Here is a 25,440-nt window from a genome sequence, read left to right as displayed (position 1 = left end):
TTAGGCACGTCTGAGTGCTAATCCAGCATGGGGCGCCTGATGGTGCAGGAGAAGTTAACTGTGGTTGCTAAGCGCTGGGGAAGGCCAGAGGGATGCGAGCCAGAGCACAAGAGCCAAGAGTCAGCTTTGGCTGGAATCAAGTGCCATCGCACTGGGAGACGACAGCAGAGAGCGGGGCACGGCTGCAAGCGTCCGGTACCCTGTCCTGGCTTCACAGAGCTGCCTTTCTCACGCGGGGAGAAGTCTCCCTTTGCACGGTCTTCTAACACATCCCTGCTGTCCTCGGCCCGGTCCCTCCCATCTGGGGTCTCATGTTCGCACTCCACTAGGCGCTGCGGTGAGAGCTGGGGAGGCCCCTCATTAGACGGCCCTCTCCCAGCAGGGATGCCTCAGCCCCGGGCGTCCCCGTCTGTCTGGGGGCGCTGGGCTGAGCACATGCCCAGGAGAAGCCTTGCTCACGTCGGGCCCTTTTTAACTTCCCGAGACTCTCCTTCCTCCCTGCCAACCGCATCCCTTCCCGTCCTAACCCAGAACGCCCCACCCTCTCCTTCCTCCTCCGCCCCCACCCGAGGCCGCAGCTTCCAACGTGGCGCTGCCGACCGCGCATGCTCCGTACACGGAGCACACGGGGGGCGGGGGCGGGCCGGCCGCAGTGACGTCAGCGCGCACTCCGCGGGTGGGCGGGACCGCGCCACGTCGGCGCGCGTCGGCCGCGCCCCCTCCCCGGCGGCGGTCCGTCGGCTGGCGCGTCCCCGGCGCTCCGCGCGCGCGCATCCCTCGCTACCGCCCTCGCCCTCGCCGGCGCCTCACACTCGCGCGCACTCCCGCCTGAACCCGCCGCAGCCGCCGCCGCCTCAGCCCCGCGGAAACCCACTCGCACCATGTCTTCGCCTCTCGAGGGGAAGCTAGAGACTAAAGCTGGACACCCGCCCGCCGGTACTGACTCGTTCCCCCTTTCTCTCCTCGCGCGGGCCCCCAGGGCGGACTCGAACCCGCGGCCGCCGGGGCTCGGGGGCGCGGCGGGGGCGCCGCGGGGGAGGGGCGCCCGGATGCCCCGGCGCGGGGGGCGTTGGGTGCACGCAGGTGACCCGTGCGCGGCTGTCACATCGCGGCGCGACACTGAAGGTACACTCAGCCCCGTGCTGGTGAAGACACGTGTCCTTACCAGGTGTGCGAGAAACGGCACAGGTGTGGGAGGGGCCCCGTGCTGGTGAAGACACGTGTCCTTACCAGGTGTGCGAGAAACGGCACAGGTGTGGGAGGGGCCTGCACACTAGTGTGGTCTGAGTGAGCCCCGTTAAACAACTCAGAAAAAGAAGAGTTTGGGCGGTTGGTGTTTACTTAGAATGAACAGATGTTTACAACAGTGACAGAAACAAAAGTCAGTGTTTCTAGTGTCGTAGTGATGATTCATGATAAGCTGACAGCAAATCACACAAAAGAACCTGAGGAGCGGAAATAGTTTTTATCATTAATCACGCAATATGACTTCTTTAACACCCAGTGTCTTTCACATCAGCTTTTCCTCAAACATGCTTTAAAAAAAAAAAAAAACCCAAATGCTACACTTCTGAGTAAAGGAAGTTAAATCCAGGAAAGCGCCGTTTTTCTTAGAAAATAGGAATCGAAGCAAACTTTACGTTCATGCCGTCCCCACCCCTTTCTGCTCCCAGTTCCTGGTTGCTCCTTCGACTCGTCCAAACGGGTCGATTTCCACTTCTGCTCTCCTTTGGAGTGACAGTCGATCCATATGGAAGGACACCGGTCAGAAGATCTAAGGCCTTGGGTCCCAGAAGCCAGTCACCTGGATGTGGGGGGTTCTTTTAGGGTCTTCATTGCACACGTTAGTGTTATAAACTCAGTCGTCTTCTAGTGACCGAAACCTTAGAGAAACATGGATGCTTTTTGTGGCTCATTTTTGCCATCTTCTTGTAATAGTAAAGATTTCTGAAATGTCCATCTGCCTTCCCCCACTACTGGACATGAACTCTCTGCCTCCACACAGTGAATAGGAACAGTTCTTTAAACATGTTGCATTTCAGAGGATGTAAGATTTTTCGCTGGTGACAGGCTCTCAGCAAGAGAAAAAGTAACTGGCACTAGGGGTAGAAAATGACTAACTGATGCCTGAGAAATTAAGAGGTATGGGGTTTTAGAAAATCCTTCCACTGGGATGGAAAACAGGCTTTGAGGGCTATTGTGTTGCATTGGTTAAAAAAAAAAAAGTACCTCAGAGGGATTTCCTTCTTTAAGAATAACTCTGACTTTTAATTCTGACCACAGTGGAGCCGTGTAGGGAGGAACACCTTTATTTGCAGAGTAAACTGGCCAAGTTTATTCGTGGCAGAGTTATTTCCAGGACCAGGCAGCAGCGGTCCATTCTCCGGAGTAATGAGTTGCATTAGTGTATCTGTGGAATGATCCAAGTCAAAGTAGCAGTAATTAAATTGCATATAGAGACATATCCATATGGAGATTTTTAAGATCAGAGGTATAAACTGTACATTTTAACTACCTGGGAGCAATTTCTTGCAGGACTCTGTTTTTCTTTGAATTGTAAACAGCTAGGCTTTGTGAATTACAAATTAGTTTTTTATGCCTAGGGACAGAAGAGGTGAGTTATTTTTGCTGGTGTAGCAGTGAACTTGGGATCTAAGTTTGGAGGCACACACTTCACTTCTCTGGGGCTTAGTTTTCCTCATCTATGAAATGTGAGGTTTTGGCCAGATGATCTTCCTCTGGGCAAGTCACGGGTTGGGGCTGCCTTGCTGCTGTGACTCGCCTGAGCTCCATTGCTTCCATCAGAGCCCCCGGAGTAGTTAGACCCACAGGTTAGCTCCTCAAGTGACTTCAGGGAAGATCCTTTATCCTTTGGATCTGAATCTAGCAGGAGCTGCTTAGGATATCACTGTCACTCAGTAAGGCCGGTTCGACTTGGCCAGAGTCTGGAAGGGCCTGACATTCTGGGCCCAGAGATGTAGGTTAGAAGGGTGCCTTTTGTAGACTGTGGTCCTTGGCCTCTTTCCCCACCATGTCGCCGAGGACCGTGTGTGAGAACCTTTTTTGGCAGGAAGCTCAAGGTGTTCTTGTTTAGTCTGGCATTGCCAGAGAGTTGGCAGTTCTGTAGAGTAGATGTGTTTTTTTCTTTTTTTTTTTTTTTAAGAAAAAAAAAAGGCAACCCACTATAAAAACGTGTAAGCATCAAGTATAGCCAAGAGCACAGTTCATAAATCAAAATAGCTGCCTTAAACATGTTTGGAATGCTTTCATTAAGTGCTTAAGTTGGATAACAGACTTGTGCTTAAATCCTCAATCGGAAATAATAAAATTCTCTTATGGTGACTACCCTAATGTTCTTTTGTGTTTTCTCTTTATTGCTGTCTGGACCAGGTCTCCTCCTGTGTATTCCCACAATCTCCCGTTACTGTGCTGACCTCCACCTGTCTGTCTCTCTCCTCCTTGCTTCCAGGGCTGGGTCCCATCGATAACTTTATCCCCAGGGGTCACCACAGTGCTTGGCATGAAATGCGTAATAAGTAGCTCCGAAGTGAGACCCCCAGGGCTCTTCTGCCTCTCACTCCCTGAAGTGTTCGTGGTGTGCAACTTCCCGTCTCTGAGCTCTCTAGTGTGCTAATGATGCTGGTGGTCCCCACAGCCAGTTTAGGTAGCAGAATAGTAGAAATAGTAACTAAAGTTTGTGAGTGTTGCAGTGTGCCAGCGCAGTTCTAAGCAGACAGTTTTAAAAGCACGTGGCACTTTTGACTTACTGAATCATCAATCACCTTACCATTGGGATACTGATGACAGTGCCATTAAAAAAAAATTGACCAAACCGTTTGCAGTTTCTTGTTGCCAGCTCCTATGAGCCAGTGACCCAGGGGGAGCGACCCGAAAGGCCTTTTCCCTTAGGGCCATCGGGAGTCTTACAAAGGACTCCAGCCCCTGCCAGGCCATGCCTCCCGAGGTGTGAGAGGAGCAAGGTGGTATGTAAGGTTTCTGAAGAGCAAGGAAGCGGGGTGCTGCATGGACACAAAGTACTGCTGTTGACAAGTGACGGGTCGCACTGCCTTATGTCTAGCAAATGTGCTGTTGTCTCCTGTCCTCTGTAAAAGTGGTCTAGTCGTAATGATTTGAGACCTCACCGCTGCTCTCAAGGATGCAGAGAAATGGAGTGAGACTGCCTGTTTTATGAGAGTTATTGCAAATACTGATTAGCAAAGTTAGAATTAGCAAGGTCCTTTCTGTTTCATCTAACAGCAGTAACATCATTCCACAGCAGAAGTGAGGACATATTTTATAAGCCACTGTTACTCATTTCTGCAGTCTTCGTGAGTGTGTGGCAGTGATGTGGATAATATCTCTTTGTTAAATACATTTTGCTGGCTCCATCCCCCCTACCCCCCATTTCCCAGGAAAGCCAAGACCATGTGTCAGTAAAATTCTCATAAATCTGATATGTGATAGCTTGGAATGTTACTGATTCTATGTACGGTTTTCTTCTAAAAGTACGCTTTACATCCCCTGAAGAATAAAATGAAATGGAGATATAAACATGATTATATTTATTTAAAGTAAAATGAGAAATAGACCACTTTGCTTTTTTTAGTAACTGCAAAGAAATTCAATTCTCTGTTACATTAATCAATCAGTAAGACATGAGTTAAGGATGCATTTAAAAGGTTGTGAGTGATAATTCTCCCAGAATTATCTTTCTGCAGGAATTTTCAGATTATCTAGGCTATTCTGTTGCTAGAAATGGAAGACTACTTTGTCTTTTAATTGTATTAACCATACAGTCACAGATTTGCTAAGCATAGTCCCAAGTATTCTCAACTCAGCCACTGATCAAAGATTGAAGGGTTGCTACCGTTTGGATATGTTTTCCCCTCCAAAGCTCATGCTGAAATTAGATTCCCAGTGAGGCAGTGTTGGGAGGTAGGTCCTGGTGGGAAGTGTTTGGGCATGGGGTGGGGGGCGGGCAGAATCCCTTGTGGATAGATTAATGCCCTAAACAGGGATGGAAGGGAGGGGTAAGTGAGTTCTCACTCAGTTGGTTCCCATGAGAGCTGGTTGTTTAAAGAGCCTGGCACCTACCCTCCCTTCCTCTCTTGCTTTTCTTGCTATGTGATCTCTGTGCATACGCAGGCTCCTCTTCCACTTTCTGCCTTGAGTGGAAGCATCCTGAGGCCCTTGCCAGATGCAGCTACCCTATCATGGACTTTCCAGCCTACAGAATCATAAGCCAAATAAACCTGTTTTCTTTGTAAATCACCCAGTCTTGGGTATTTTATCATGACAACACTAAACAGACTAAGACAAGGGAACAGATAAGAGGTCTGCTTTTTCTCCCAACATGCAAAGGGAGAAAAAGACCCTTCAGTCTGCATTTTTCCAGAAACTTCCAGGTAGGATGAACTGTAGTGTTCTTAAGACAGTGGTAGATTTCACCTCGTTCTCTAGCCATCTTTGGTGTGTACCCATTCTTGCCACTTCTGTGTGTATCCTTTTCATTTCAGCCGGTGCTCTGTGCGTTCTTACCTGGTTTTATGAGTGCTTCCCCCTCCCAACTGAGAAGTCTAAATTGGGTCTCACTAAACTAAAATTAAGGTGTCAGCTGGGCTGGTCCCTTCTGGATACTCTAGGGGAGTACCTGTATTCTTGCCTTTTCCAGCTTTTGGAGGCTGCCTTTCTTTCTTAGCCCATGGCCCCTTCCTCCACCTTCATGGGTAGCTGTGGCTGGTCATGTCCTCCACACATCGCACACTCTGACCCTGACTCTTCTGCCTCCCTCTTTCACATTTAAAGACCCTTGTGATTTCATGGGCCCACCTGGATAATCCAGAGTAATCTTCTTATTTTCAGGTCAGCTGTTTAGCACTTAATTCCATCTGCAATCTTAATTCCCCCTTGCCATGTAACCCAACACATTCATAGGTTCCGGGGTGAGGGAACATTGTGTTGCCTACTGCAGTTACTTTTCCCCAAACTGTTGGCCAAGACACAGTTAAATGGCCCCAATCCAACTGCAAGAGAGGCTGAGAGTGGGATTGGTGAACACCTAACCAGTGCCTGCCTCAACCAGCAATCCCTCATGCCTAGTTTCTCCAGAACACCTCCAGGCAACAGAGCCTACTTTCTCCTGAACCTTTTGAAGTCAGCCTCCCTTCCTGCACTCAAGGTTACCCACACAGCTGCCCCCTACACTCCTCAGCTCGAAGGGGGCCCAGTCAGCTGTCCAGCAGGGTGCCCATCCTGGCCCAGTCAACGCCTACTTTGTCCTTTGAGTCAAAGCCATGTCATGCAGTGGAACATGCACTGCTTTGGAAGGGGGGACCTGGCCTAGCTCTGAATCAAACTCCGTGGCACTGTGGTTCACACCATGTCTCTGAGCTTCATCCTCACCTCTGGAAAGTGAACTAATTGCCTTAGCACCTTCACAGTCTGCAATTCTCAGTGCAGAAAGCAGTTTCCCTTTTTATTCCTCAGCTTCCTTAGAGATGCAGCTGTCAGGGTTGCAAATTCAGGAATGTGTCAGGGGCTTATGGTCTTGGGGAGCACAGGGTTCTCATCGGGATCCCCCATAACTCATGTGGATCCAGACTGTCAGTCCCAGACTTTACACATGTTCGCTGCTCTTGCCGTTTTAGCCTCTCCACTTTCTCTGCACAGGGTTCCTACCCTTGTTGCACGAGCTTGCACAGCCAGGAGTCTCTGCTTGCTGAGTGATTCTCTCTCCTCTCTGCTAGTAGAGCCATTTCTCTTAACTAAGACAGACTGTATTCCCTGGCCCTGTTCCCGTCAGGAAGTCCCTCCCACTGAATCTCACCAGTCCCAGAGAGGTCCAATTCCATGTTCTCTTCGCTTACCTGCACTCCATTGCTCTACCTGAGATCATTAGGTTTCAGCCTAACCTACTGCACTGAATGTTTTCTGTTTTCTTTTGTTCTTCCCACGAGGACAATCCTCAGAACCTTTCGGCCCTTCTTGTAGGTGGATTGGCTTCCTTTTGAATAGTTCCATGTCAGTAGTGTTTCTCAGGCAAGACGAAGGTAGCGCACACTTTGAAGGCATGCTTCAATATCTGCAGTCAGTGTCTTGGAAACATATGTGTGAAGTAATAGCCCTTCCCACCTCCGTGCTGGAAACTGCACCCTGGTTCGTGGGGTGGTTGCAGTAGTGCGTGATCCTGGAAACACCCTTCTCATTCCACCTGTCCATCTCCCCACTCTGCATTTTTCCAGGCTGCTGTCAAGCATTAGCAATAGCAAGGCAACGGGGGCTCCCTGCTGCAGTCAGGCACCCTAACAACGAAGGAGGCTTGGGTGGGCAGTCATTTGCCTCTTTGGTGTTTCCTTACCTGCTGCAGTGACCACAGATGGAGCTTCATCTGCTCCTTTACCTCTTGGGCAGGAAGCTGCCCTGCAGAGAGCTCTTCATTCCCCTCATATAGTGGTGTAGTAACCAGGACCTATGTATATGCCGTTATTTTGTATTGCTGAGACGCCAGCATGCTCTATTCACTGGAAGAAGTTTAAGCAGGGAAAGGTCTACATGTAATTAAAGGTGCAGACTGCCTGGGTCCGATCCAGCTCCACCGCTTGCTAGCTGAGTGATTTGGGGGTACTGCCTTCCCCCTCTTTGTGCCTCGGGATCTGCTCTCGAGGGTTATGGTGAGGTGGGGTGACGCCTGGAAGTGGTTATAGCAGTGCCTGGCACAGAGCGACCATGAGGAAGAGCAGAAGGTGGAGAATGATGTGGGATCTGTGACTGTCTGGAAGGTTGCTCACTTAGGAGGTAATGGAATGATGACTTGAGCCCCAGGGATGGTCAGCTGACCATGGTGGTGGTCTTTGCAGGATGCCTCTGCATTCTCAACATCCGTAGGTCGGACTGTCATCTCCATTTACTCCTGGGGAAACTGTTGTGATGAGACATTATAGCACCAAGGATTTGAAGACTATGGAGGATCTCTCTAAGCACTAAATGGTAATTTTTGAAACCTGGTTAGTAAGACTAGCTAACAGTTGAGCACATCCCGTGTGCCAGGCCCTGTTGGGGGTGTTTCACGGTGCTAACTCATTTAATCCTGGGAGGGAGGAACACTGTCACTCTTCACAGATGGAGGCCACTGAGGCACAGACACACACACACACACACACACACACACACACACACACACACACACACACACACACACACACACACACACACACACACACACACACACACACACACACACACACACACACACACACACACACACACACACACACACACACACACGAGTCTGGCTCCAGGATCCATGCCCTTCATCTCTGCACGGCACTTCTGCTAAGAGAAAGTTTGTTATTACTTTAAATTTGAAGGTCTTGTACAACCGCAACAAAAACCTGACTTCTTTTTTTCTAATGTCTTTCATAAAAATACTTAGATTTGCAAATAATTCTGCAAAGACTTCCTGCAAAAATAATTGTCTGTAGTTTTACAAATGAAGAGTTCTAGAGACAGCAATATAACAATCACAGTAAATGTGTGCCATCATATCTTTTGGCAGTATTGTAAGTTAAAATGAATCTGTCTCAGCCATGAGTTACTATTATTATTGCCACTTTTTATTGCTGCATTAATCACCAAACATACTGAGAGGGATTAATGAAGTTAATTGTTTTTAGAAACTAAATTAAATGAGAGTGCTAATGCTGGCTGACTGAGGCCTGACATTATGTACTTATTCGAACAGTGGACATGCTCCACAAGAGCTTCAGGAGACTTCGCCATTTCAGATGTCGCCTTGACATTAATCATCAGTTTTCTTTGTGGTTAGTTGCACAGCCTTTTTACATCTGTGAGTTATAGTTTAAAAGTTTTGTGTCTGCCAAGTTTAAATGATTTAGAGTTCTTTTAAAAATGGACATCTATATTAGTTTGCTAGGGCTGCCACAGCAAAATACTAAAGAGTGGGCAGCTTAAACAACAGACGTTTATTTGTCATGGATCTGGAGAGTGGAAGTCCGAGGTCAAGGAGCTGACAGGTCTGGTGTCTCTTGAGGCTTCTCTCCTTGGCTTGCAGATGGCACCTTCTCTCTGTTTCCCCACATAGGCTTTTCTCCGTACACATGCGTCCCTTGTGTCTTTTCCTCTTCCTACAAGCAATATTTGAGTTAGAAATACTGGTCATATTAGATTAGGGCCAAACCCTTATGAGCTCACTTAACCTTAACCACCTTGATAAAGGCCTTTTCTCCAAATATAGTTACAGTCTAAGGAGGGCTGGCTGGTTAGCTCAGTTGGTTAGAGTGTCGTGCTGATAACAACAAGGTCCAGGGTTTGATCTCTATACTGGCAGCCACCAAAAAACAAACAAAAGACAGTTACAGTCTAAGGTTATGAGGGTTAGGACTTCAACATATACAAATTTAGGAGGAACACAATTTATTCAGCTCATAACAGCATCTTTAATCAGTTTCTAATGGGCAGGGGATAAAGGTGGGATAGAGGAAGGAAAGAAATAAATTTTTTAAAAAAGCATTTAGTGGCACAATTCTAGGCTCTTCCTTTGGCCAAAACCATTTGTAACTCTCAGATCTTACGTTTCTAGAAAGTGGAAATGATCTTAACATACTACAAATTTCATTTGCAATCTCCATATCTGATGGTATAGCAAACCGTATAACCTAGGAAATCTTAAAAAGCTGCCTGCAAACGGTGGATCTTTTTTGTTTCTGTCTCTGTCTCTGTTTTTGTTTTTTTTAAAACTGAGCTCAAAGTGAGAAAAATACTTAGTGATCAACGTCAAAGAAGGAAGTGAAATTCAGACATGAGACTTGGGCATGAAATGCAGCATGAGACTTGGGCCCACGTGAGGTGGAGAGTGGCACTGGAGATCCCAGCATAACGCGGGATGCTCAGAGGCCAGGCCCTCGGGGGGAAGCTTAGAGGACGGGAACCTGCCCAGCCACACAGTGGGATGGCAGGAAGCCGGGCTGTGTGGGGTCTGCATGGGTGCCTAATGGGGACAGTCTCCTTGAGAATTAAAATGCAGGCCTGCTTTTATGTGAGTTGAGGTCATATTTACCACTGTTTGGTCTGGCAATTCCTATTCAGAGAAATCTGCCATAGAAGGGATTTCCAAGTATCCATACTCCTGGTGTGACAGAAACACATGTAGCATCCCCCCAAAGGCTTGCTCTCTACACCAGAGGCCCTGTAGGACCCTCACTGATAAAGCCCAGTGGGAAAAAGCTCATAATCCACAGTCACCCAGCACAAGAGCAAGAATCAGCAGACAAAAACAAACAGCAAGATCAGGTAAAATAATTGTATGTACAGCTATAAGACAAGTATGTCCAATATGATTAAATATGTAAAGGAATTGAAAACATGAGAAAAGAAAAAGATCTGATCAAATAAAGATCTGATGAATTTGAAACAAAAACATATAAGCTCTGAAAATGAAAAATACAGTGATTAAAAATCACTTGATGGGATAAAGGCAGGTTTTTGAGAGGATTACTGAACAGGATTGTATTTCCTTCTTTCTGAAGTGGAGTGTCCCCATCTCCATGGAAGAGAAGTGGGGGGGGCAGCAGGGAGATTCACACTCTGACCCAGGCTGGCAGGCGCTCTGTGAACACAGCCGTTTGCTCCCCTCGCCCTCTATTTTGCCCTTTTCTAGCGGACAGCTGCTAGGGCACTGGTGGTCCTGAGAAGCAAGTGTCACCATCTTCCTGAAGTCAGGGGCTGGCAGAGTCTCCAAGGGAATTTGAAGACTAATAAGTTAGAAGCATGGAAGCCTGAGGCTGCTTTTCACATTCTTCTTCCTATGCATCAGCATCCTGAAGAAGCTTGTCCTGGACTTGCGTGACTCAGCAGGGTCCAATCAGATTGGAAACACTGGAGCACATGGCGTGACAAGTTGACTGTATGGTGTGACACGAGCTGTGTTGTAGCAGAAGACTGAGTAGTGTCCTGAGGAGGGCAAGGCTTGGTGGGGCCCACACCAGGAACCCGGGGGGCTGATGACTGCAATGAAAACCTGACAACGGCCCTACTTTCTGTCGTGCACTCACCTGTGCCAAAATTTCACCGAAGGCTCCTTCCTCTAACCCCTTACTGTGGGTGAAGCAGTGAGGCTTTGAGAATCTGAGACCATGTAGCCGAGGATGTGAAAGGGCTTGCTGACTCCAAAACACGAGCTCGTGACCACCATGTGAGGCCAATTTTTTCGGTGTAAGGCCAGCATGTCCAGACTCTGTTCCACAGAACACTATTGTCCAAAAAGATGATAACTAGTATTACTTCAAAAAAAAAAGTTTTGTGGTTAAATACATCTGGGAGAGACTACACACTCTTGCCCCTCATAAAGCTTCATGATGCAAGTTAGCACACTGCTATGGGTTAAATGGATCCCCCAAAAGCTCATGTACTGGAAACTCAATCTCCATTATAACAGTGTTAAGAGGGTGGGAAATCCTATTATGTTATTTGAAACATGGGGGCCTTTAAAAGGTAACTAGATTGTGAGGACTATGTCCCTTGTGAATGGATTGATCCACTCATGGAATAAGGGGTGTGATTCTGATGGCTTTACAAGGAGAGCAAGTGAGGAGGTTAGCTCTCTTGCTCAGCCCATTCTTGCCATGTGACACCCTGATCGCCACAGGACCCTGCAGAGGGTTCCCACCTAAGAAGACCATCACCAGATGTGCAACCTGGGCTGTGGACTTACAGCCTCTGAACTGTGAGATATGAATTTAATTTTCTTATAAATTATCTAGTTTCAGGTATTCAGTTATAAGCAACAGAATTGAACTAATGCACTAAAGGCTGAGAAAATCTCTCTTGAAAAAGACTCATTTGATTTTTTTCAACCTGGCATTTGCCAGTCTTATTAGATCCTAGAATCCCTTCCCCCACTTTACAAAACAGTATTAACATGTTACTCATTAGGGACATGCAAGTCAAACTGCACTGAGCTACCACTTCACACAGTAGGATGGCTGTAAGTTAAAAGACAGTGACAAGTGTGGGCGAGGCTGTGGAGAAATGGGAACCCTCCTACTGCTGAGAGTGGCAGATGGTGCCATGACTTTGGGAAGCAGTTTGGCGGTTCCTTGAAAGTGTAAATACAAAGTTACTATGTGACCCAGCAATTCCACACCTAGGAGTGTACCCAAGGAAATGAAAACGTGTCCACACAAAACTTGTACACACATTGTTCATGTCTGCATTATCTGTAATAGCGAAAAAGCGGAAACAACCCAAATGTCCATCACCTGGTGAACAGATAAATAAAATGTGGCATTTTTGTGCAATGGAATGTTACTCGGCAATAAAAAGGAATGAAGTCCTGGTAGGTACTACAACATGGATGTACCTTGAAAAACATGGTGAAGGTTACATGTTTTTATGATTCTGTGTGTATCAAATGTCCAGAATGGATAGATCCACATGACTGGTTGCCAGGAGTGGGGGAGGGGGAACTGGGGCTTCTGCATGGGGTGATAAACATGTTCTAAAATTGATTGTGGTGATGGTTGTACAACTCAGTACACTCAAAACCACTGAATTGTGCAGTTTAAATTGGTGAATTGCTTTATATGTGAAATATACCAATAAATCTGTTTTATAAAAACTGAATGAAAATCTTTTAACAATAGAGTTTCACAACACAGCCTGGAAAAGGCTGCTATAGAAATCTTTGCTGCCACTTAACTGGGCTCTGTGATGGCATGGTAGCTGTTCTGTGTGACCCATGGCTATATCACTCCATCAAAGGTGTCATCAGTATTTGAAAAAGTATCACAGGGCAAGGTTTAAGTGAGCCCTTGTGTCAAAAATACGTGAAAACCCTAAAGCAAGCAGCCACTTTCTTCACATGGGTTATGCTCTGGTTACACTGCCACTCTTATGAAATATTTGAAAGGTGACCAAAAAAGACAGGAAGAGTCTTGGGAAGTTTCTAAGTGGATCTGGAGTAAGAGATAGTGTTCAGTTCTATATCATGTTGAATCTCCCCCAAACAACACTACCCTTCCCTAGTTATTAATTGTCATTGCCAGATTTTCCAGACTGACTTGTGGCCGTGGCCATTGGACAACAAAAACTTTCCAGCTATACCCTCCTGACCTGCAGACAGTTTCATTTCCACACTGATCACACCCCCTCTTTGATTTCATTTCAGTGAAAGCTGGTGGCATGCGAATTGTGCAGAAACACCCACATGCGGGAGACACCAGAGAAGAGAAAGACAAGGATGACCAAGAATGGGAAAGCCCCAGGTGGGAGAATTCTGGTGACTCTTGAGCATGTTTCACAAAGACCCATTAAGTTAAACATTAACATTTGTTTTCTGTTCTATGCTTCTGATAACTCCTGGGCTATGATAAGCACTGTTTTGTGTATTTTTCTCTTCCCAGTCAGTGAGGCAAGGGGTTTGTTCCCAGACAAGGTAGAAATAGCGCATATAGAGCACATCCTCTTTCCTGACTAAAGCCCACCAGCCCACCCTGCTCCCACCTAGCTGCCAGGCCCGTGCTCTGGTTTGTCTTCGTGTGCAGTGTGGGGGAATTATATCAGGTTGGCAGGTAGACACCTCCCTCCACCTGCTGCAAGTGCCTGTAGTTTAGCCAGGGCTGCTCCCTTACTACCCAGGAGGCTGTGCAGAGCAGGAGCACATGGGCACAACCTGAGCAGCTTCTTTCGGTCCCTTGGTTCTCTGGTGGCACACACAGCCACCATTGATCAACCCTTTCCCCACAGGCTGGACCACCAGAGTGGAGGAAATAGGCGAATTCTTGCCCCTGCAGGTCTTCTGCACTCCAGGTTTCCACTGTCATTCCAGAGAAGCACATGCCAACAGTCTGGGGGCATTAGTTCTCAACTTGGACTGCAGTACGGAATCACCTGGAGGCCTTTGAGAACAGCCATGCTAGTTACATCTCGGGTGGGCTGGCCATCTGTGCAGCCAGGGTAGAGAACTTCTGATTTAAGAAACGTGTGCAAGCATCTGGGCTCCCCACTGTTCTTCAACCAGATCTGAAATCAGCGAGGCCATACCCTGTGATTAACCTGCGGACTTAAATGACATCTCTGTCCCCAGCCCTCCTGGGTCCTGGACAGAGGTCTCCCTACGTCCTCCCCTCTCTATTCAGCACCAATTTTCTTTGGAGTTTCTGATTTTGAGTTTGGTTCAAGGACCTCGATGCAAATCCATTTCCTTCAACCTTGTCATGTATAGCCACCACAAATGCACGTACATCTCTATGAATATGTTCCTATAGAAGAAAGTGAACACTAAGCTTTCTACTTACAACTTGTCTCCAGACGATATCTCAGCCCGAGGAGGAAAGAAAGTGTGGAAAGGGAAAGGGGGCATGGAAAACAGCTAACCTCTATTTCTGTGGACCAGGCTCATGGTTTTATTTCATCTCCTTCCAGCAGCCCTGAGTAGTAGCTGGTATTCTACCTGATTCACACATGAGCGAACAGAACCCTACAGAAGATGTAAACTTGCCCATACCATGCACCTTGCTAGTTAATGGAGCAGGAATTTAAACCAGGCCTAATGGGGTCCAGAGCAGGCCGCGCTCCCAAAAGAGTAGCTCCCAGGAGCGTGTGCCACCGGAAGGGCAAGCATGGCCTTGGTAACCCCACATGTCTGCTCGTTCGTATCTCCCACCACTGGCTGTTTTCTGTAAAACCTAGTACGGTTTGAGAGACGGTGCAGCCATGTGAGGGGAGGACAACATTTTGGGTGACATTTCTGAGTGATTATTGACCATTTTAAACCATGAGATCAGCAATGTGAAGGTTCAGTACAAATTATGGTTTTAAAAGAAGAGGATGGTTAAGGAAAATTCTAGAATTATCTTTCTCACTAGCTGTTTTGACAAAGCTGTGTTTGGAACACAGCAGCATCAGTAACTCTCCTACAGGTCCACACTTCTTTATTCAAAAGCCTTGGTGCTCATATTTATTTCAGAATTCAGAAATTTGGGGGTTTTAGGAGGATAATACAGATGTTAGGAGAATAAAACTGCACATACCATATAGTACCTCTAGTAGGGTCTCAGGCAGTGTATTGCAATCTGCATGATGTTCAGACCAAGTGAGAGAAATTTTTTAAACGTAAGGACTTGTGTCAGTTTAGATTAACTTTTGCCTTTATATGAGTTGTAAGGAAACTGTTGGTTTTCAGAACATTCTTAAATTCAGAATTGAGGATAAGAGCCCATGGGCCTGTAGTGATTTCCTTCTAGGAAACCTGGGCTGTCATCACCCTTCTTAACACCCAGCTGTTTCTTTAAGAAGCAAGAAAGAGGACGAGAGAGAAAGCCTTCCCTGGGAAAGAAAATCCTGGAAAGTTAATGAGACAGATGCTTTTCTGTGTGAATTGAAATGGGATAAGCCATTTCCCTGCCTAACGTGGTGCCAATACAGTGAGATGATAATTTATTAGCGTGTTTAGAAATACGGACAGAACAGCCCACTAGTTTTTTTTTCTATTGATTTTTTTTTATGAGATAAAATACAGTGTTTATAGAAGATGAGCAATTTAAATAAATATGCCAGAGGACAAATAGTTACAGGAGAAGAGATCTCACACCCCAGCACTTTAGATTTTAGCATTTTGTTCACCTTAAAGATTTGTTCTCTGTCTCTGTAGAACCAAATATTTTGAAGCAGCCGCCCCAGGGTAGGGTTTGCACAACACATGAGCCGGTTGTTTTTGTTGCTGTTTCCTGCAGCCACCTCGCTGCAGTGTGTTCCTTACGGGTGTGTTAGCACTTGTCTTTGCCTTGGGCTTGACCCTTTACCGCTGGGGGTTAAACCACTTGACACAGCATTTACAGAGTGGGTGAGCCTGTGTACACTCTTCAGTTACTGATGTATGTTGCCCACACAGCTCCCTCTAAAACCTGCATCAGGCCTGGTCCTCTGTGCAGTAGTTTATGTCCACCACCACGCCCTCTCCATTCTTCTGGCGGGCTGATGGATACTCATAGTTAATCACAATCCTCAGTAATTCTTGTAGAGGTCAATGGGCCTGGCCCTCTTGTGAGTAAACAGATTACAACTCCTTCTTCAGTGGCTCAGAGTTAAGTGACTTTTCCAAAGTCACACAGTGAGTAAGTGGCAGAGCCGACATTCCAGCGTTGGCAGCTGGTCCCAGATTCCTCATTCTTAGCCACCAGGCTGTGCTTACCAGTCGAGCTCCTAGTTTCTCCTGCGCACTTACGAAGTGATTCACATCAGATTTAGTGCCCACACCACCTGTAAGGTGGTGTCACTGTGCCCATTACATAGATGAAGAAAGCAAGGCTTAGGGAGGTTGTTGTGCAGCCTGATGACATGTAGCCAGTCAGTGGCCCAGCCAGGATTTACCCTTGAGTCTGTCTTGACTTGGAAGCTCATGCCCCTAATATGTTACAGAAGCCCCTGGACCAACATAAACTGCAATTCGGATCCCTCTGTAAATAAGACTTACTGATTCTGGGGTTGTCCATAACCTTGTGCGTACTCCTCAAGCCTATAGTGCTATCCATCTGCAGCCTCACCACAAGTAGGTGGGCTAATCTGTAGTTTACAAGGTTTTAGGGGACTCTGCCAGTTTTACTTCACTTATGGAAAGGCCCATTTATTTGCAGAATTTATAAAACATTTAATTATCCTCTTAGAAATGTCTTTTGGCACGTGACTTCACCATCCATGGTACCTGAATCCTAAAGTTTTGTATTTTTTTATGTTTTGATCAGTTGTTCTCCAGATATGAAAGTAAGTGCCTTGTGTCAGATCACAAATTTTTCCTTAGCCATAGTTCTGCATTTGCAAAACTCTTTGTTTTCCTTCCTGGATTTTTAAGACTGGTTTTAAGTTTACTGACTCATCTCTGGTGGCTCCCTTCCCCATTAAATGGAAAATCAAGTACCAATTAATAAACAACTGGAGCGTTAAAAAGGTTATTATATGCCAAAAAAAAAAAAAAAAAAAAGAACCCACAACTTTTACTAGTAATTATTTTTCTGGCAAATGTTTATACAACTCTTACTCCCTTTAATCTTGTAATTTTCCAGAGATTAAAAATGATTTCTTATGCTGCCAAGTTGTTTTCAGATGCTCTGTTTAAAAAAAAAAAGAAGAACATAGCAGAAATGTGAATATCTTGCCTAAGAATTTCCATCAAGCTGAGTTCTTGTTACCTGTGACTCTTCATATCCAAGAAGAGTAATAGGCTTCATAATTAGCTAATACTTTCCTGAGTGGCTGCTAGATTTCATCTCAGAACCACCCCAATTAAAGAAAGCAATGATTTTCCTCAAAGCCTTTTGTTTAGTGCAGTAAGATAAAGTGCCCAGCTTCATTATGTAAAGGGAAAATTGCAGACATAGAATGGACTTCAGGAGTCAGGATTTACTAAAGAAAACTTTTTAATGTGGACCATTTATGGAGGTGATATCATGATTTTAAAATGGAATGGGTAACAGGAAGGGTACACTGGAAACTAACAGGTTCACTTGCCATCAAAAGGCAGGTGGCGAAAGGGGGCAAATGAGGAAGAAATGGCAGTGGGTGGGGAGGGTGAGCAGGGAGCAGCCCTCCTCTGAGCTCGGCTTTTTGTTCTTAGAACCCTGGGGCTATTTCACATCTCCAAAAAATAAGCCAACAGCTTAAATCAACCAGGGTGTGGGAGGGACTCAAAATGACACACAAACACAGAGAGATGAGCCCAGTTGTGATACAGTTGATACTATAGCCACACTGAAGGGAGCAGGGAGTTACCAAGGTAACTTTGGAAATCAGCATTTTGACTGGATACTATAAGGTGAAAGAAGAACTGTGCATGAATGCTGTCCTCCAGTTAGTAAATAGGTTTCCTGGGGGGGATGGGTTAACAGTTCCAAAATTGCCTTGTGTGTATGCCAGGACTGAGCAAATAAGTAAATGGATTGTGGATCATGAGAAAGAGGTTACAGGTAGGGAGGAGACTGAAGTCAACTTTGGGCTATCAGAGGGGAATTGGAGGTGTCTGTATGAACTCATGTTTTAGATGGATGGATGGAGATACCGTAGATACAAACATACACATATGTGGATACAGAAATGCATATGGATGAGGGGTTAGTATACATACGTATATTTCCTAGCTGTGTTCACCAAGAACTGGCACCCGTGTAGCCATGAGCATCCCCAGGACCCAGATCTTGGTGTCTAAACACCATCCTCCAATCAGGGGAACCACGGTTGTCTGGTTGCTTCCAACATTTTCTCTTTATTTTTGTTTTTCAACAGTTTGTTTATGATGTACCAAGTATAGTTTTCTTTGTATTCTTCTTACTAGGGGTTCACTGAGCTGCTTTGATTTACGGTTTGGTACGACCAGTTTAGAAAAATTGTTGGCCATTATCTTTTCAAACATTTCCTCCGCTTCATTCTCTCTTTTTTCCCTGTGAGTCTCCAGTTATACCGATATTAAACCACTGGATATGGTCACAGGTTTGGATGCTCTGTCCTCCTCCCCCGCCCTCTTTTTTCCTCTTTTTTCCTATTTCAGTTTAGGTATTTTCTATTGACCTGTGTGCACGTCACTGGTTCCCTTCTCTGTTGTACCCATCTGGTCATAAGTCCATGAAAGAATTCTTCATCTCTGATAACCTCCTTTTCATTTCCAGCATTTTCATTTGGCTCTTAAAAATATATAGTGTCCATTTCTCTGCTGAAATTCCCCATCTGTTCACACATATTTATCAGTTATTTTAAAATCCTCATCTGATGATTCCAACATCTGGGTCTGTTACTGTTTGTTTCTTTACGATGAGTCCCATCACTTCTTCAGGTGTCTCAAAATTTTTAAGTAAAGTGAGACCTCATGTGTAAGAAAATAATAGAGACAGAAGTAAGGACACTAGAGACTGAAATAAAGAATGCTTATGCCAGTCCAGAAAATGGCATGTCTTTTCTGTTCAAGCACATTAGTGGGCTGGTGTGGGTGGGCGTGCACGTGCATGTGTCTATCTAGTATCTGTAGTTGAACTAGGCCTGGGCTCTGCTGTTGCTTTAGTTATTAGATTCAAGTCTTCAGAAACATTGAAGGTGGGATCCTAACCTTCCCTAGAAGAAGGGCTTAGGATATGAGTGTCTGGAAGGTTTGTCTGTTTTCCTGCCCTAGCTCAGACCTCAGCAGGCTCTGTGTGTGTGCCTAAGCCCTGAGGGTGGGAGGTTGTCACTTCTCCATCCTCCCCAACCAAGGTGGGCCTCTGCTTGCTGCTCTGGGTCAGGCCTGGAGTGCCAGTGGGAATCATAATATTTGCCTCATGGGATTATAAATAATTGGTCAATGAGACAATTATATATAAATACGTCAAATGATTTTAGGCAGCCAGTGAGTTATTATTGCATCTTTGGTGATTTTTTTTAAAACTTCTAATTTTGAAATAATTTTGGACATACAGAAGCTGCAGAAAAGATATCAAAAAAATCCTGTCTACCCCTCCCATAATCCCTGTGTGATAAAATTTCATCTCATTTGCTCCTTTCATTTCTTACCCTCACATATATCTAAATCTTCATGTCTGTTAACATGAACTTTTTCTGTATCATTTGCGAATGAGTTCCAGATATAATGCCTTTTACTCTTGAATACTTCAGTGTGTATTGATAATTATATGGTTCTTGTTTTCAATCAAAATTAGAAAGTTAACATTGAAAGAGTGCTGTTATCTAATCTATGGACTTCATTCAGATTTGGCCAATTGTCCCGCTACTGCCTCAGATTTCAATCTAGAATAATAATTTCATTTAGTTATATCTCTCTAGTTTCTTCAATCTAGAACAGTTCTCCAGCCACCACCACATCCTTTTTTTGGGGCAGCTGGCCAGTATAGGAATCTGAACCCTTGACCTTGGCGTTAAAACCCCATGATCTAACCAACTGCACTAATTGGCCAGTCCCCTTTCCTTTTTTTTTTTTTTTTTTTTAATCTTTCATGACTTCAACATGTTTGAAGAGTAGTACAAGTCCTTTATTTTGTAGAATGCCTCTCAATTTGATTTCTCTGATGATTGGATTCAGGTCACGTTTTGGGGGCAGGGATACCACATATCTGTGGGGCGTACATTTCAAGTCCCTCATTGCATGTCTGAAGCTGCCATTACTGAACCATACATATACTGTGTTTTTTCCTATGCATGCATACTTAGGATAAAGTTTAATTTATAAATTAGGCATAGTAAGAGGTTAACAACAATAACTAATAAAATAGGACCATCATAACAATATGCCAGCATCACTACTCTTGTGCTTTGGGGCTGTTATTAAGAAGAATAAAGGTGATTTGAACATAAGCAATATTTGTGATACTGTGACAGCCAATAAGTGACTAACAGGCAGGGAGTGTGTATAGTGTGGGGACCCTGGACCCGGGACAAAGGCATGACTCACATCCTGGCTAAGACAGAGCAGGAAGGTCTGAGATTTCATCGCGCTACTCAGAACAGCAGGCAATTTAAAACTTATGAATTGTTTATTTCTGGAATTTTCCATTTAATATTTTTGGACCATGGTTGACTGCAAGTAACTGAAATCGCAGAAAATGAAACCACGGACAAGAGGGGATTACTGTGTTGTTTTTCTTGGTGCATCAAATCAGGAGGCACACGATGTCTCCACATCCCGTGGCAGGTGATAACTTTGATCTCCTGGATAGCATGGTGTCTGCCATTTCTCCACTATGATGTTATTGTTTTACCTTTTGTAATTAATAAGTATCTTGTTAATGTGATGCTTTAAAAAATACAGATACTTTGTGACTGTATAAATATCCTGTTTCTCGTCAAACTTTCACCTGCTACTTTTGGCATTCACTGGGGATTCTTGCCTGAGACGGTTATAACTATAGGGACAAGTATTGGTTTCCTAGGGCTGCCTCCACAAAGCACTACAAACTGAGTGGCTTAAAATAACGGAAATGTATTGCCTCACAGTTCTGGGGGCTAGAAGTCTGAAATGAAGATGCTGGCAGGGTTGGTTCTTTCCAAGGCTGGGAGGGAGGCTCTGTCCCATGCCTCTCCCCCAGCTCCTGGTGATTTGCCAGCAGTGTCTGGCATTCCTAGGCTTACACGTGCATCACTGCAGTCCTCTCTGCCTTTGCGGGTGTTCTCCCGTGTCTCTTTACAGTGTCTTCTCTCGGTTTGTGTCTGTCTCTGTGCCCAAACTTCCCCTTTTCATAAGGACATGAGGCATTGCTTTAGGGTCCACTGTAATGACTTCATTTAAACTTGATTACTTCTATAAAGAACCTATTTCCAAGTGAGGTCACATTCTGAAATACTGGGGGTTAGGATTTCAACATATCCTCTTTGGGAAACACAGTTCAACCCATAACAGATGCTAAAAGGTTATCTATGGCAATTTTTAATGGTTTTCTCTGTAAAATTAATTGTTAAGATAAATAGAAAATTTTAAACTCTGAAGTAGGGATGGCTGCCCTACGAAGTACCATAAACTTCCATGTGCCAGCCTAAATCCCATGGCCTATATGCCTGGAAATTTTTATCTTTGAACTGTGATCTGCAAGATTGAACTTCAGTTAAACCTCGTGGTGAACCAATGTCAGCATCATCCCAAAGGCAGAGTCTCCACATGGTTGGGGCCTTGAGTGACATGGGGTGTCCTTATGAAGGGACTAACTGGTTGTCATCTGCTTGTGGACTGAGATGCCTGTGCCAAGGAGAAGCTATACAGGAGGCACAGCGAAATTCTCAGAATGAGCAGCACGTGAGGCACCACTTCATGGCAGCATAAAACAGTAGTAAACAGCCCTGTCTGCCCTGCGAGGAAAACGGGGGCACTCTGGTTGCTGTTAGGCAGCCCTTCCTGTCTGGTTTGCCTGAGTGAGACTCAGAGATCGATATTCTCCGTCTAGGCAGAGCGAGACTTTGATGAAGTGTTTTCCCAGCAAGGGAGTGCTAAGGGTGATCATTGTGCCTGGGACAACTTGGGCAGCAGAAGGTTGACAGCACAGTCCCCAGATCCCTAGACGGCAGCCCGAGTCCGCTGGCAGCGTCCACCGCCCACCGAGTGCCATGTGGACAGCATCCGCGAGAGGCTGGGAGGGAGGTTGGGTGTCTGTCTGCCCGTATGGAGTCTGCAGCCTGTTAATGGCAGCATCCCTGTCTAGAGGCTCCGCAAAGGCTCACACAAACCCACCCTCATTCCCACCTGGTCATGATGGACAGAACTCCTAGCAGGCCGGCTCCTCTTCTTTGAGAAGCAGTGCACTGGTTTCCCAAAGGGCTGCCATAGGAAGTACCACAGACTGGGTGGTTTAAATGGCAGGGATGAGGGCCGAGCCCGTGGCTCACTTGGTAGAGTGCTGCGCTGGCAGCGCGGCGACGCTCCCGCCGCGGGTTCGGATCCTATATAGGACTGACGGGTGCACTCACTGGCTGAGTGCCGGTCACGAAAAAACGACAAAAAAAAAAAAGAAAATACATTTTTAAAAAATAAAAATAAAAAAAATAAATAAATAAATGGCAGGGGTGTATTGTCCCATAGTTCTGCAGGCCACAAGTTTGAGATCGCTCTGACGGTGCTCGGGAAGGGTCTGTTGCAGTCCTCTCCAACTGCTGTGGCTCCTCAGCTGCCGGCAGCACGGCTGCTGTCTGCACATGCGGTTCTCACCACGTGAGTGTCTGTGTCCACATTTCCCTTTGTATAAGGACACCAGCCACACCTGATTAGGGGCCCACATTGCTCCATGTGACCGCATCCTAACTAATTACATCTGCAATAGCCCCATTTCTAAATAACATCACATTCTGGGCTACTGGGGTTAGGATTTCCACTTATATTTTTGAGAGGACGCAATTCAACCCACAACAAGCAAGCAGCACTTCATGCCACTAGGCATCAACTTGCAGTGCCCAGCTCCGCTGACATCCCAGCAGCAGTGGCAGCACAATAATTTATTAACCGTGAGGCTTACATGGCAAGTGATTCTCTCCCCTGTGCCAGTCCTGACTACTGCCCAGGATGAGCACTGCAGCAGTGTGCCTTCTGGAGCAGGGGATACTCTGGACCAGGCATATGGCCCCAATTTTTAAAAAGTCTTCTGCATTTACCCTCAATATATGTATGTTCATTTTAAAGTTTTACTCATATATGTGCACTACACTACCACTATGTAAATTATAAAATGTATACATAATGGATGGTAACATATTAAAGATGAAATAAGCAATATTTTAAATATCTTGCCAATCATTGTGACTTTGTACTATCATTACCTAATATCTCAAGGTCCAAATACCCTTAGGTGAGGTTTCTCATTAATGATTCAGGATGTAAATCTAAATTTCTAATCGCCTTCCTGGTAATTTCAGGTTTTGTTGGGGGAGGTTTGCTTCTTGTCAAATCTGATTAGATCATTGGCATTTGTAATGTGGTTACTAATGAGTAGAAGTGTGAGCTTTTCCATTTTCTTATTTTTCATGTGCACTCCACTTGTATGTGGATTAGCTTCAGCTTCTAGAGTTTTTTTGCAGCAATCTTTTTAAACCACCTGTCCATTTTGTAAAAGGTCATTTAAATTCAGAATACAATATTTGAGCACAGTTCTAGGCATTTGGGATATATCAGGGATGAAACTAGAGAATTTATTTAATTACCTCATTAACCATGCAGAGTAACTGAAAGCAAGTGAAGGGGTACAGGGCCAGTGGGTGGTGACCCTGCCACTTCTGGAGCCCTCAGGACTGTGTGGCCACAGTCTCTCTGCGGACAAATGTATGTAGCAAATACTCTAACACTTAATTCATTTTGTTTTGTTTCTTTAGATAAAAAATAAATGTAAATAGATTTTCATGTTTATCTCATTTTTTCCAACTAAGTCATCACCTTCTTAAGCACAAGGGACTGCCTTAGACGTTGATTGATTCATGTTGGCCCCAATACCAGTTCTGCTGTCATATGTAGTAGACATTAAACATTTCTTCCAAAACCTGTGAATATGTGTATTTTAGCATTATTAATAGGATTGCAACTGTGCACATTTTAAGTTTTGCCCAGAATACGGTTTTGCCTTGAGCACAGAGCAAGATAGGTGTGTGTGACGTGGATACTTTGAGCCCTAGAAGTCATGGGCTTTAGCATGTCAGGAACTCACTCTCTGATTTCTGCTGAACCCAGCCTGATTTCTCCTCTGGCATTGATGGCACCAGAGAAAGGCTAGAGTCTGGCAGGTAGTGAATCAAACCTCACCACAGAGGGATGGAGCATATGGGCATCCATATGTCACAGGATCTTGGCTGAACGCTTTGGACATGGGGATGAGAAGGAAAGTATGGACAGCCTGGCTTTCCTCTAGGGCCTGTTGCTGCTGGTAATAGGCTTTGAGACCGAGTTTGTACAACATCTGGTTCCATACAGATTGGAAAGCAGGTGTGATTTATTAGCTTCTGAGTGGCCCCTTCCTGCTTTCTCTCCCTCCGCAGGCCCCCAGCCTCCTTACAAGACGGTGACACTCCCATAACACCAGGAGAGCTCTTTGTATCAGATGGAAGGGGAAAAGAGGAAATGGAGCTATCAGTTTTCCCTTCCAGCACTGCTATGTGCATCTGCACTAGAGTCAGCCTCCTGGAATAGATGACTCTTTTGTTTTTATGGTACGACTCAAAGGTTGCACTGTTTATCAGGAAAGTTTTCTTGTTACATAAGCATATGAACTGCATTTAAATCAATTCTTCAGCAGTTGGATTTTATAGAATGAAATGTGTAATAATAACTACTTAGAAGCAGGAGACCTTTATTGAGTTTATTACATTAAAATTACCACACTGGAAATTTTGAAACTCCCTTTATCTAAGTAAACCCCATTGTCTTCAACTGTCTCCGAATACATAGCACTCAGAAAATACTCGGTGAATCAGAAATAATTACCTTAGACTTTGACTCTGTAAAGATAAAATAGTTAACTAACTTACTAACTTGATTACTTCTTATTTTCCAGCTGGTGAAAAGAGGTGACTAGCGTAGTGTTGGTGTTGGGGAAGAAAATTCTCTATCCTCATAGGCATGTTCTATTGGGCCCTCAGCTCTCTCTAGGCAGGGTGTTTACTTTGACTTTTTGGTTGTGTACATCCCCTAAGGCAGAGCTATAGTTATTAATGTAGAATTGATGTTGACTGCAGTGTTGAGTGTGGCGTTATACTCAAGAAATCTCATAGAATTATTAGATCTAGAGCTGGATGCAATCTGAAAGGTCACCTAATCCGGGTGCTCTCAGGAGTTCTTGAGAGGTAAGACGTCACATTTTGCTAAAGATCCAGAAGGATCTAGATACTAAAAGGAAAACTATAGGATAGGAATTCACAAAGTTTTTTATGTTAAAAAGAAGCCCTCACTCACTTCTGTGTGTATATCCAAAAGAATTGAAAGCAGGA

General features: G+C 45.1%; 1 protein-coding gene across 1 annotated transcript in view; it reads left to right on the top strand.

Moving 5' to 3' along the window:
* Positions 1-722: 722 nt before the first annotated feature.
* Positions 723-25,440, top strand: part of DAP (death associated protein) — a 62,059-nt gene continuing 37,341 nt past the window's right edge. Inside the window, exons 1-2 of the mRNA XM_063086875.1 lie at positions 723-936; positions 13,184-13,280. Of these exons, the coding sequence (XP_062942945.1) occupies positions 882-936; positions 13,184-13,280 (152 nt within the window). The 5' untranslated portion in view covers positions 723-881. The remainder of the gene's footprint in view (positions 937-13,183; positions 13,281-25,440) is intronic.

Source organism: Cynocephalus volans, chromosome 2 (assembly GCF_027409185.1).
Source record: "Cynocephalus volans isolate mCynVol1 chromosome 2, mCynVol1.pri, whole genome shotgun sequence".
NCBI lineage: Eukaryota > Metazoa > Chordata > Mammalia > Dermoptera > Cynocephalidae > Cynocephalus > Cynocephalus volans.
This window is presented reverse-complemented; position numbering and strand designations above follow the sequence as displayed.